The 14,599-nt window shown below is 41.7% G+C and overlaps 1 protein-coding gene across 2 annotated transcripts in view; it reads left to right on the plus strand.

Moving 5' to 3' along the window:
- The first annotated feature begins 11,832 nt into the window (after positions 1 to 11,832).
- The window catches only part of AATK (apoptosis associated tyrosine kinase), a 93,546-nt gene continuing 90,779 nt past the window's right edge, over positions 11,833 to 14,599 (plus strand). Inside the window, exon 1 of one of the 2 annotated variants that reach the window (XM_044296293.1) lies at positions 11,833 to 12,534. Coding sequence is in view for 1 of the 2 variants with exons in the window: in XM_044296291.1 (XP_044152226.1) it covers positions 12,066 to 12,144 (79 nt within the window). In the remaining variant the exon portion in view is untranslated. The remainder of the gene's footprint in view (positions 12,535 to 14,599) is intronic. The other variant, XM_044296291.1, reaches the window with a different exon arrangement.

Below are 14,599 nucleotides of genomic sequence, written 5' to 3' on the forward strand. Positions count from 1 at the left end.
CTGTCATAGAAGCAAACCAATCCACTGCTGTTTTGGCATTAGTGGGCCATGAACTGCTCCCACTGCTTGCTAAACACCTGAGTTATAGGATAAAATCCTGTTCCTCGCAGCCACCACTAGGGGGAGCTTACTGTGCACAGATTTATACTGCTCCTACTGATATGAATAGAATCTTTTTTTAAACCATTTGTAATGAGCTCCCCCCAGTGGTGAAGTTAAATACAGAGCAACAGTCGCTCCATGGGTTAAGGCACCAGGATTGCCAGGGCCTTCAGGGTCAGTGATGCCTCCTTCATTAAGTTCTGTGACCTTTGTAACCAAATATGGTACAAACCCCAAATGTGGAGGACACACAAACCATAGATGATGATCAAGATGTTAAATGCAAGAACCTGAATCCCATCAGTCTATGGTAGCGTCATGTTTATCATACTGGCCAAACAGGAATGGAATATTAATTGGGCAGAAATGACGCGTCAGCACTGGGGAGACGCAATTAAATTTTCATAACGAAGCATCAATATATTTTCTATTTGTGGCTCTGGACAGCAGTAATGGCACAGAGCCAGTCTGCCTCCGAGCGCTCAGGAAAATTGCAGGAAAAAAACGTATGATGTGTCCCTGAAAATACGAACTGTTTCCTTGTTATAGTATAGTACTGACAAATATTAAAGGGGTTCTCCAGCTCTACAATATCAGATTTGTGATGGTCACCCTGCCGATCTGAAGATTAAAGCAGATGTCTAAGATTACCAAGCATAGCTGCATCATTTTGCTAATGGCTGGTATTGCAGCTCAGCCAACTACCCTGCACCCATTTCCCCACCACCACCGTGTCCCTTTCAATCAGCAAAATGGGTGGAGGTGCCAGGGTCTGACCCCCACCATCTGATATTAACGGCAATAGATGATGTAGAGAACCTTTAATTACATTTCCAATGTTATGTACATTACGATCTGCAACGTTTTGCTCACATTTTCTCCATACTAAATTCTCAAAGTATCACCTGTTACAGGTCCTTCAGGGTGTAGAAGGATGATATAGGAGGACCTGCAACAGGTTGCACTGTGGTTTCTGCCATGTATCCAAGAACTGTGTGCAATTTTACCACAAACTGCTGCGGTTTTAGAACTAGGAAACGTGACGCTTATCTAAACCTGATGAACCAAATATATACACAGCCTCAAGCAAAAAGGAATGCTACTATATATACACAACCTCTAACACACACATAAATGGTAGAATATGTACATAGCCTCTATCACACACATGAATAGAATAATATATACCACACAGGAATGATACCTCTACCACACACATGAATGGTACAATATATGCACAGCCTCTACCACACACAGGAATGGTACAATATATACACAGCCTCTACCACACACATGAATGGTACAATATATGCACAGCCTCTACCACACACAGGAATGGTACAATATATACACAGCCTCTACCACACACATAAATGGTACAATATATGCACAGCCTCTACCACACACAGGAATGGTACAATATATACACAGCCTCTACCACACACAGGAATGGTACAATATATACACAGCCTCTACCACACACAGGAATGGTACAATATATACACAGCCTCTACCACACACATGAATGGTACAATATATGCACAGCCTCTACCACACACATAAATGGTACAATATATGCACAGCCTCTACCACACACAGGAATGGTACAATATATACACAGCCTCTACCACGCACATGAATGGTACAATATTTACACAGCCTCTACCACACACCTGACTCGTGCAATATATACAGAACCTTTGAATCTGCAAAAATGCTTGTACATGCCCTCATCATCTCCCGTCTAGACTACTGCAACATCCTCCTCTGTGGCCTTCCATCTAGCACTCTCGCACCCCTCCAATCTATCCTCAACTCTGCTGCCCGACTAATCCACCTCTCACCCTATTACTCCTCTGCCTCTCCCCTCCGCCAATCCCTTTACTGGCTCCCCATTGCCCAGCGAATTCACTTCAAAGTACTAACAAATACATACAAGGCCGTCCATAACCTGTCCCCTCCCTACATCTCTGAGCTAATTTCCTGATACACCCCCACACGCACTCTCCGATCCTCACAAGACCTCCTTCTATCCTCTTATCACCTCTTCCCACTATCGACTTCTCCCGCACATCCCCCATACTCTGGAACTGTCTGCCCCAACATATCAGACACTCACCTACCGTGGAAACCTTCAAAAGAAACCTGAAAACTCACCTCTTCAGACAAGCCTACAACCAATGACCCTGCTGCCTCTATACCGCCACGACCTGCTTCACCCGCACCTACTGTGTCCTTCTCCCATACCATGTAGATTGTAAGCCCTCACGGGCAGGGCCCTCTCTGCTTCTGTACCAGTTTGTAACTCATCTTATTCATGGTTAGTGCAATTGTCTGTATTATGTATGTGCACCCCTTATCATATGTACAGCGCTATGGAATGAATGGCGCTTTAATAATAATAACCTCTAACACACACATAAATGGTAGAATATGTACATAGCCTCTATCACACACATGAATGGTGCAATATAAACACAGTCCGTACCATACACATGAATGGTGCAACATCTACACAGGAAGTGCAAAAAGGGAAAGTCGTCCCTCCAAGGGAGAATGGTGCGGCCGCACCTCTCACCGGAGTACAGCTCAAAAACGTAAGTATATGAGAATCAAAGGGGCAGTAACGTATTAAAATTTAACTTTTAATGTTATAGATAAGAATATTATCCCCTTACAAACATAAACAGACAGACACAGGCGGGACCCTAAATGCGCGTATCTCGCAGTGAGGCGGGTCACGCTAGGTGGGGCCCCACGGGCAGAACCTTGTTAAATATGTGTGGACCCCAAGGATTAAGGGGAACCACACGTGATGGTGAAAATTAACGTCAGCGTCCTGTGTATCAATGTAAGGACCAGGACGGTGCCTTATGTGGGTAAGATAACAAGGAAAGCTCTTACCGGTAAAAATTCATAGGCAGCGTTGTTCACCGAGCACAAGATGTCGCTGGAAAGGGTGGTCTTTTCCAGCACGTAAATTCTGAGTAAGGTGTCCTTTTAGAGGGGGTCTTCAGGGAGTCGGCCATACGTCGTAGAGAGCCTCAGGGAGGTAAACTGCCCCTGTTGCACTCTACTTGACCTATTGAGACCCTAGTGCCATAACACGGGATCCGTGCCCACAAGGGGTGGTCCCGCCCGGAACCTCACCCTGGTCTAAGGTCCCTGGAAGACCCTGCCAGGGTGATTGAAAAGACACCTGGTGTATTGGTAATAAAACCGTAAATGTAATAGAAGAGTATGTTCACCTGTCCCTACGCGTTTCATCAATTGAACATACCTATGGGTTAGTCATAATAAACTCCGTGAATCGTCAGGGGACGAGGGGTGACACTATTGGTAGCTGCCCTCGACTGCACAGTGTAGATAGTGTATTGCTGAGCAGGAAGGGGGCAGACTAACTCAGGCCACTGGTGGTACGTGGCATATTTTCACTAAGGCCGACCTCAGCTGCAAAGAATAAGTAGAGTAATACTAAGCAGGGGGAGGGGGGCGCAGACTGGCTCAGACCACTTAATGGTGTATGGTGTGGTTTTGCTGTATACCTGGAGTGCGTATGGCAAATATCCAGGAGTACCTGTAACATCCAAAAGAGTACAAGGGAACACCCTCTAAACCAAACTGTCTTAAGGTAGTTGTAATACACTAGTTATAATGCACCTGCTGCCCCCTAGTGGAAGAGGGGCCCGCAAGCAATGCACCATTGGGCGTATGAAATCTCTAATAGTGTAAACTGCGTCTACTTACATTCAGCCTAGGACGCGTGTGGCAGTTGACTAGGTGGACCGGCGTCAGACAGGATGTGTCATGCCGGCAGTGTAGCGTCTGTCAGCGCTGTTTGGCACGCTGATTCTATTTCAAAGGAAGAAGGGAGGTGGAGATTAGTCCGCGAGACATGGCCGTGAGTGTGACGAACAGGCATCACGTGTTGTGGCACATGTCACGTGAGCGTGCGCCAGAGGTCAGGTGAGCGCAGGAGCTGTCCTACTGTTATCAGTATCTGTCAGTGCATGCGCCCTGCTATCGCAGGGAAACCTATTGCAATCGGCAGGAGCAGAGTGGGCGGATACACAGTGGGCAGACCCAACACATCGCTCAATTGAACTGAGTGGGTGGAGCTGGACAATGTGTCAGTATCCAGCTACTACGGAACCACTCACATATAAGCTTAAAGAGGACCTTTCACCTTGAAAAACATTGTGAACTAAGTATCCTGACATACAGCGGCGCCCGGGGATCTCACTGCACTTACTATTATCCCTGGGCGCCGCTCCGTTCTCCCGTTATGTCCTCCGGTATCTTCGCTCAGTAAGTTATAGTAGGCGGAGACTGCCCTTGTTCTGCTGGGCGTCTCCTCCTCCTAGGCTGTAGCGCTGGCCAATTGCAGCGCAGAGCTCACAGCCTGGGAGGAGGAGACGCCCAGCAGAACAAGGGCAGTCTCCGCCTACTATAACTTACTGAGCAAAGATACCGGAGGACATAACGTGAGAACGGAGCGGCGCCCAGGGATAATAGTAAGTGCAGTGAGATCCCCGGGCACCGCTGTATATGTCAGGATACTTAGTTCACAAAGTTTTTCAAGGTTAAAGGTCCTCTTTAAGGGCAGGGGGTCATAGTCACAGACTCTCCACTGAAGGACAGCATAGTGGACATTAAAAGGCAGGGAAACGACAATAACTAGGGGGGACCATGATGAGGAGTGAGTGAGTAGCAGACTCCCAACCCACATGAAGGGGTAATAAATAGACATATTAGAAAGGTACATGGAATAGATCGTGTGTGGGCAGTGAAACGTAATTCACTTATCAGGAGGGTGTATATGGGCTTCTTATGGGTGGCAAAATGGCATTATTTCCCCCCAGACCTGCAACATCTACACAGCCTCTACAACACAAATGGTACTATAAATAGCTTCTACCACACACATGAATGGTACAATATATACACAGCCTCTACCACACACATGAATGGTACAATATATACACAGCCTCTACCACACACATGAATGGTACAATATATACACAGCCTCTACCACACACATGAATGGTAAAATATATACACAGCCTCTACCACACACATGAATGGTACAATATATACACAGCCTCTACCACACACATGAATGGTACAATATATACACAGCCTCTACCACACACAGGAATGGTACAATATATACACAGCCTCTACCACACACAGGAATGTTACAACATATACACAGCCTCTACAACACACAAATGGTACTATAAATAGCCTCTACCACACACAGGAATGGTACAATATATATATATAGCCTCTACCACACACATAAATGGTACATTATATACACAGCCTCTACCACACACATGAATGGTACAATATATACACAGCCTCTACCACACACAGAAATGGTACAATATATACACAGCCTCTACCACACACAGGAATGGTACAATATATACACAGCCTCTACCACACACATGAATGGTACAATATATACACAGCCTCTACCACACACAGGAATGGTACAATATATACACAGCCTCTACCACACACATGAATGGTACAATATATACACAGCCTCTACCACACACAGGAATGGTACAATACAGTGAGGAACAGAAGTATGAATGGTACACACATGAATGGTACATTGTGTGATTTTTAAAGAATGCATTTGTCTTCCACTGCTGAACATAAGTATTTGAACACCTGAGAAACAGCAAGAATTCGGGCTCTCAAAGACCTGTTACTGTGCCTTTAAAGAGTCCACCTCTACTCCACTCATTAATCTAACTTAGTAGAACCTGTCTGAGCTCTTTAAAGACACCTGTCCACCCCACAGTCAGTCAGACGCCAACTACTACCATGGACAAGACCAAAGAGCTGTCAAAAGACACCAGAGACAAAATTGTGGACCTCCACAAGGATGAAAAGGGCTACGGGGCAATTGCCAAGCAGCTTGGTGAAAATAGATCAACTGTTGGAGCAATTGTTAGAAAATGGAAGAGGCTAAAGACAACTTCCTGGGACTTGAGCTCTATGCAACATCTCACCTCGTGAGGTATCACTGATGGTGAGAAAGATGATGAATTAGCCCAGAACTACAAGGGAGGAGCTGGTCAATGACATGAAGAGAGCTGGGACCACAGTTTCAAAGGTACCTGTCGGTAGAACACTACCCTGTCATGGTTTCAAATTATGCATTGCACAGAAGGTTCCCCTGCTTGTCATCACATGTCCAGGCCCGTCTGAAGTTTGCCGATGACCATCTGGATGATCCAGAGAAGGCATGGGAGAAAGTCATTATGGTCAGATGAGACCAAAGTAGAACTTTTTGGTCTAAACTTCACTCGTCATGTTTGGAGGAAAAAGAAGGATGAGTTGCATCCCAAGAACACCATCCCTACTGTGAAGCATGGGGGTGGTAACATCATGCTTTGGGGGTGCTTTTCTGCGAAGGGGACAGGACAACTGCACTGTATTAAGGAGAGGATGAATAGGGCCATTTATTGTGAGATTTTGAGCAACAACCTCCTTCCCTCAGTCAGAAAATTAAAGATGGGTCGTGGCTGGGTCTTCCAACATAACAACGACCCGAAGCACACAGCCAGGATAACCATGGAGTGGCTCCGTAAGAAGCATATCAAGGTTCTGGAGTGGCCTAGCCAGTCTCCAGACCTAAATCCAATAGAACATCTTTGGAGGGAGCTGAAACTCTGTGTTGCTCAGCGACAGCCCCGAAACCTGACAGATCTAGAGGAGACCTGTGTGGAGGAGTGGGCCAAAATCCCTGCTGCAGTGTGTGCAAACCTGGTCAAGAACTGCAGGAAACGTTTGACTTCTGTAATTGCAAACAAAAGCTTCTGGACCAAATATTAACACTGATTTTCTCAGGTGTTCAAATACTTATTTTCAGCCGTGCAAGACAAATACATTCTTTACAAATCATACAATGTGATTTCCTGAATTTTTTATTTTATTCTATCTCTCAGAGTGGGAATGCACCTACAATGTGAATTTCAGACCCCTCCATGATTTCTAAATGGGAGAACTTGCAAAATCGCAGGGTGTTCAAATCCTTCTGTTCCTCACTGTATATACACAACCTCTACCACACACATGAATGGTACAGTGCAAGAGGATTTACATCATTTAACCCCTTCAGGCCCTGCCACTATAAGGACCATGCCTTTTCTTGCAAATCTGACATGTGTCACTTTACGTGGTGATAACTTTAAAACACTTTTGCTTATCCAAGCTATTCTGAGACTGTTTTCTCGTCACATATTGTACTTTTTGATAGTGGTAAATTTGGAAGGATTTTAGCAGGCACTCACTTTTCATCTGAACACATGTATAGTTGAAATAAAATAGATTTATTGAAACAAATATGGTTAAAAATGGTTATAAAATATCATATAAAAACAATAATGTATCTACTCCACAGCCCCAAAACGATATGTAGTCGGCTGCGTCTTGTAATAGATTGACAATCTCTATACTATGCTGTATATTAGAATAGCTTGAGTTCAATAATTGGGTCCGTAATTCCATTGATTGATAATTCGTCCCTGTATTGCACACACCACTGTATAGTACTTCATAAACCACAGTAAAATCAATGTCGCCGAGTCAAAACTTTGTATGTCACAATAGTTAGTATTGTCCGAACAATATTCCACCTTTTGTTATTCTATAATAATGGGGTAACTCACATATGAGGGAATGTTGCCGTTTCGAGGATGTGCCTGAATGCGGTGTCCCGCGTGGTCTATGGCACTAGTGTTACCTCTACTTTTGGCCTTTCCCCTTTTGAGTCAAAATATTTCATTTTTATTTATAAAAAAAATACCAAATTTACCAAAAAGTTGGAAAGATTCGCAATTTTCTAAATTTCTATTTCTCTGCTTTTAAAACAGATAGTGATACCTTATAAAATAGTTATTACTTTACATTTTCCATATGTCTACTTCATGTTTGGATCATTTTGACATTAGAAGGCTTAGAAGTTTAGAAGCAAATGTTGAGATTTTTCAGAAAATTTCCCAAACCCACTTTTTATGGATCAGTTGAGGTCTGAAGTCACTTTGTGAGCCTTACAAAATAGAAACCACCCATAAATGGGCCCATTTTAGAAATTAAACCCGTTAAGGTATTCAAAACGGATTTTACAAACTTTCTTAACCCTTTAGGTGTTCCACAAGAATTAAAGGAAAATGTAGATGAAATTTCAGAATGTAATTTTTTGGGCAGATTTTCCATATTAATCAAAACTCAATATTTATTGCCCGGACTCTGTAGTTTCCAGAAACACCCCATATGTGGTCGTCAACTGCTGTACGAACACACGGCAGGGCGCAGAAGGAAAGGAACGCCATATGGTTTTTTGAAGACAGATTTCACTGGGATATTTTTAAGTTGCCATGTTACATTTGAAGACCCCCTGATGCACCCCTAGAGTAGAAACTCCAAAAAAGTGACCCAATTTTGGAAATTACGGGATAAGGTGGCAGTTTTGTTGGTACTATTTTTGGTTGCTCTATATTACACTTTTTGTGAGGCAAGGTAACAAAAATAACGGTTTTGGCACCGTTTTTATTTTTTGTTATTTACAGTGTTCATCTGACAGATTAGATCATGTGGTATTTTTATAGCAGGTTGCTATGGACGCGACAATACCAAATATGACAAAGCATTTTTGAATCAAAACATTTTTTAGCGTCTCCATATTCTGAAAGCTAAAGTTTTTATGTCTTATGTAGGGGCTAATTTTTTTTGGTATGAGATAATGGTTTGATTGGTACTATTTTAGGGTGCATATAACTTTTGTTTTAATAGACTTTTTTTTTTCAAGGTTAAAACAATGAACAAAAACCATAATTACATTTAGCAATCTTTAATGACAGTCAGAAAAAAGGTTCCGTAGCATTGGCATATCATTACAGATCAATGCATTTCCAATAACTCTAGCATTCCTGTATACAAATGGTCTTCATCTGCGACTGTCCAACATTCACACACATAACTCACATGGGCAGCGACCCACAGACACCTGAGTCATTACTATGGACTATCCTGACACCAAGCTGACACTCAACTATAGACCCAAAATCTTTTCAAACCTATCCGGTGTACCCCTGGCTTCAGAGGTCAATTTGTGCATAGGTAATGCTGTATCAATAAGTTAAATCCAGTGGGGTAAGGAAGGACTCTTTGGAGGCTTCCAATTGAAACTTCCAATAGTGTCTCCATAGTCTGAGAGCCATAGTTTTTTTTTTTTGGGTGATTGTCTTAGGTAGGGTATCATTTTTGTGAGATGAGATGACGATTGGATTGACACTATTTTGGGGTGCATATGACTTTTTGATCGCTTGCTATTAAACTTTTTGTGATGTAAAGGTGACAAAAAATGGCTTCTTTGACACTGTTTTTATTTTTTATTTTTACGGTGTTCACCTGAGGGGTTAGGTCATGTGATATTTTTATAGAGCAGGTCGTTACGAACGTGGCAATACCTAATATGTATATATTTTTTTATTTAAGTTTTACCAAATAATATTTTTGAAACAAAAAAAAATAATGTTTTAGTGTCTCCATAGTCTGAGAGCCAAAGTTTTTTTTATTTTTTGGGCGATTGTTTTAGGTAGGGTATCATTTTTTCGAGATGAGGTGATGGTTAGATTGGTACTATTTTGGGGGACATACGCCTTTTTGATCGCTTGGTGTTGCACTTTTTGTGATGTAAGGTGACAAAAAATGTTTTTTTAGCACAGTTTTTGCTTTTATGGTGTTGACCTGAGGGGTTAGGTCATGTGATATTTTTATAGAGCAGGTCGTTACGGATGTGAAAATAGCTAATATGTATAGTTTTTTAATTTATTTAAGTTTTACACGATAATATTTTTGAAACAAAAAAATCATGTTTTAGTGTTTCCATAGTCTGAGAGAAAATTTTATTTTTTTATTTTTTGGGCGATTGTCTTAGGTAGGGTATCATTTTTGCAGGATGAGGTGAAGGCTAGATTGGTACTATTTTGGGGGACATACGCCTTTTTGATTGCTTGGTGTTGCACTGGTGTTGCACTGGTACAATATATACACAGCCTCTACCACACACATAAATGGTACAATATATACACAGCCTCTACCACACACATAAATGGTACAATATATACACAGCCTCTACCACACACAGGAATGGTACAATATATACACAGCCTCTACCACACACAGGAATGGTACAATATATACACAGCCTCTACCACACACATGAATGGTACAATATATACACAGCCTCTACCACACACATAAATGGTACAATATATACACAGCCTCTACCACACACATGAATGGTACAATATATACACAGCCTCTACCACACACAGGAATGGTACAATATATACACACATGAATGGTACAATATATACACACATGAATGGTACAATATATACACAGCCTCTACCACACACAGGAATGGTACAATATATACACAGCCTCTACCACACACAGGAATGGTACAATATATACACACATGAATGGTACAATATATACACAGCCTCTACCACACACAGGAATGGTACAATATATACACACATGAATGGTACAATATATACACAGCCTCTACCACACACAGGAATGGTACAATATATACGCACATGAATGGTACAATATATACGCACATGAATGGTACAATATATACACACATGAATAGTACAATATATATACAGCCTCTACCACACACATGAATGGTACAATATATACACAGCCTCTACCACACACATGAATGGTACAATATATACACACATGAATGGTACAATATATACACAGCCTCTACCACACACATGAATGGTACAATATATACACAGCCTCTACCACACACAGGAATGGTACAATATATACACAGCCTCTACCACACACAGGAATGGTACAATATATACACAGCCTCTACCACACACAGGAATGGTACAATATATACACAGCCTCTACCGCACACATGAATGGTACAATATATGCACAGCCTCTACCACACACAGGAATGGTACAATATACACAGCCTCTACCACACACACATGAATGGTACAATATATACACACAGGAATGGTACACTATATACTCAGCCTGCAGCTGACTTTAACCCCCTATAGGCAGGTATATTGGGAGACATTCACAGCCCAGCAAGTCTCATATATGACCACACATCTTCAGTCTCCCAAACTCTAGATTGTGTGCATAGAAATGAATGAGGGCTGGGGGTGGAGGCCCTCCATATACAGCCACTGGTTCCCTCACATGCACAAATCATTGCTTTCTCAGTGTGAAGAGGCTGAGTCACACTGCACGGTAGTGACTAATCCAGCTATTTAGGGCATGCATTTCAATGCAGCAATGGGGTCTCTGCTGCCATGAACATGACTACATCTTTGCTGGAATGCAGCTGCTCAGTAGAGACAATGGCAGTGTGCAATCACTCTGACAGCACTGCCATATGCCCTTCACCTGGGTGCCAGAGCCTTCCTTTTTCCCAGCAGGAGCAGTTCTTTTTGCAGGTGTCAGACAACCCTCAGCGCAGTTCTAAAAAAAGATCCACAGTTACATGTGAGCTGCAGGCTGCGTTACCGGGCTCCTCCGCTGGGTGTCACTAGAGAGCGCTTTGTTTGCAATGTGTATGGGAGGAATTAGGTAGGTGTGTATGAGTCTAAGAATCAAGGGTAAGGCAGAGAGGGAGCACAAGTCACTGGTACAGCTCCCTGGCATCCTGGCGCAGCTCTTTCACCCTATGCACTAGCTGCTTTTTTGCATAGCCAAACCTGTCTGTTGCATTGCAGCATCGATAGGAGGCCTTGAGGAAGGTACCAGGAGGCCTTGGTGAGGGATGATAGGACCCAGCCAGCTGCTGCAGACCTCCCCAGTGCCTTGCAGAGCATCCCTCCTGCACTGATCCTGGGCTCCCCATTCCTGGTGACTACCCCCATGCCTAATGCCTGACAATGGGATGGATCTTTGCCTTGCTCTTCTCTTTCCTTTGCGCCCCCAGCTGCTTTGCCTTTAGCTCCCACTTTGACTCTGGTAAGTTGGAGCAGCCTTTATTTTCTTGATATGATTTGTGGGGTTATTTGCTTGCATTAGAATTTGGTTTCTTTGCTCCCCCTCCAGTAATTCTGGAGACAGATTCCCAGACTCCCCTCCCACTCCTTCTGCATAACCCTCCCTTCTGCGGCTTGATGGGGAGGTTGGGGAGCAGAGGTCTGGATGGTACCTGCTGGCTGTGGGCTTGTGGCAGCCATTGACCCCTGTGGTGGGCTGCAGTCTGGTGCTGCTGGGGAGGCCCCCTGGCCTGGAGGGGCTGCACAGTCACATGTGAATTAGGTGCTCCAGGATCAGACAGGTGACAAGCAGGCTCTTTTGTGTCTCACTGGGGATGTAGGATGGATGGATGATGGATCAGCTCAATTCCAGGTAATCACCCCCTCCCCCTCACTTCCACAGCCAAATACTGGAGTCCACACTGGTAGAGCTGCTGCCTGATGGCTTTACTGGAATAGAGAGCACTGCTGGGTGCAAACATGGTATACAGTGTATCTATACTGTCACATAATATACCACCTATCTATACTATCATGTATACAGTGTATCTATACTGTCATATAGTATACCACCTATATATACTATCATGTATACAGTGTATCTATACTGTCATGTATACAATATATCTATACTATCATGTATACAATGTATCTATGCTGTCACATAATATACCACCTATCTATACTATCATGTATACAATGTATCTATGCTGTCACATAATATACCACCTATCTATACTATAATGTATACAGTGTATCTATACTGTCACATAATATACCACCTATATATACTATAATGTATACAGTGTATCTATACTGTCACATAATATACCACCTATATATACTATCATGTATACAGTGTATCTATACTATCACATAATATACCACCTATCTATACTATCATGTATACAGTGTATCTATACTGTCACATAATATACCACCTATATATATATATATACTATCATGTATACAGTGTATCTATACTGTCACATAATATACCACCTATATATACTATCATGTATACAGTGTATCTATACTATCATGTATACAATGCCTCTATGCTATCATGTATACAATGTAGCTGTACTGTTGTGTATGTATATAACATATCTATACTCTGAATTATGCTGCTGCAATGTACCTATACTATTATACATATATAATGTAACTACGCTCGTGTGTATACAACATAGCTATACTGTCGCATATATAATGTAACTATACTGTCATGTATACAATGTAGATGTACTGTCAAATAATAAGCAATGTAGTTATACTGTAATGGATACAATATATCTATACTATCATGGATACAATGTAGCTATACTATCAGATCTATAACATAGCTATACTATCACATATACAATGCAGCTGTACTATCAGTTATATAATGTAGCTATACTGATGTGTATACAATGTAGCAGTAACATCAGGTGTATATAATGCACTGTCATGTATACAATATATCTATACCGTCATGTACACAATGTAGCTATAATAGAATGGATACACTATATCTATATTATCATGGTTACACTGTAGCTGTACTATCACGTATAAACTGTACAGTGCAAAAGTATTCCCCCTTCCTTGGTGTTTTTCCTGTTTTGCTGGATTGCAAAGTGGAATTGTTATGGATTTTAATTTTGATTTATTTAATGACCTAACAAAATAAAAAAACAAACAAACTTTGTTCAACCCCTTTCCGATACATCCATTATGTTTTTTTGCTTTCATGTTTACATCCAGGAACCATAACTTTTTTATTTTTTAAGTTCACATAGCCATATGAGGGCTTGTTGTTTGTACTGTCGAGTGGCGCCATTTACTATTCTATGCCCCATAGTGGGAAGATGGAAAAAAAATAAATCTAAATGGGGCGGACATGAAAAAAAAACTCTGTCATTGTTTTATGGGTTTAGTTTTTAAGGCTTTCATTGTGTGGTATCAGGGACATGATGCCTTTATTCAGTGATACCAAACTCATACAGTTTCTTCTGTTTTAACACAACAACAAAAAAACATTTCGGCCACTTTATTTTTTTTTCTCCATTACAGCATTCATGCAATAAATACTTTTATATTAGAATAGTTCTAGACATTATTGTTTTTTATTTTTTATTTTAAAATTAAAATAAAATTCTTAATTTTATATATTTTTTTAAACTTTTTTTTCTCACCCCTGTTTGAACATGCGATTGTTAGATGGCGTATACCACAGACTGCAGTGGCTTACCATTGCAGTCTATGGTAAAACTGCTGTGCTGCTATTAAGTCCTGTCACAGACAGGGCTTATTAGGAACTTTTACTATGGCAGGTCTGGGAGCCTTCAGAAGACCCTAGGCTGTCATAGCAACTAAACAGCTCCCATGTTTCTAAAGGGACGTGTCCTTCTCCCTGTACTGATGGTATGAATTTACATACTAGGCAGGAAACT

The sequence above is a fragment of the Bufo gargarizans genome, chromosome 6 (genome assembly GCF_014858855.1).
Source record: "Bufo gargarizans isolate SCDJY-AF-19 chromosome 6, ASM1485885v1, whole genome shotgun sequence".
NCBI lineage: Eukaryota > Metazoa > Chordata > Amphibia > Anura > Bufonidae > Bufo > Bufo gargarizans.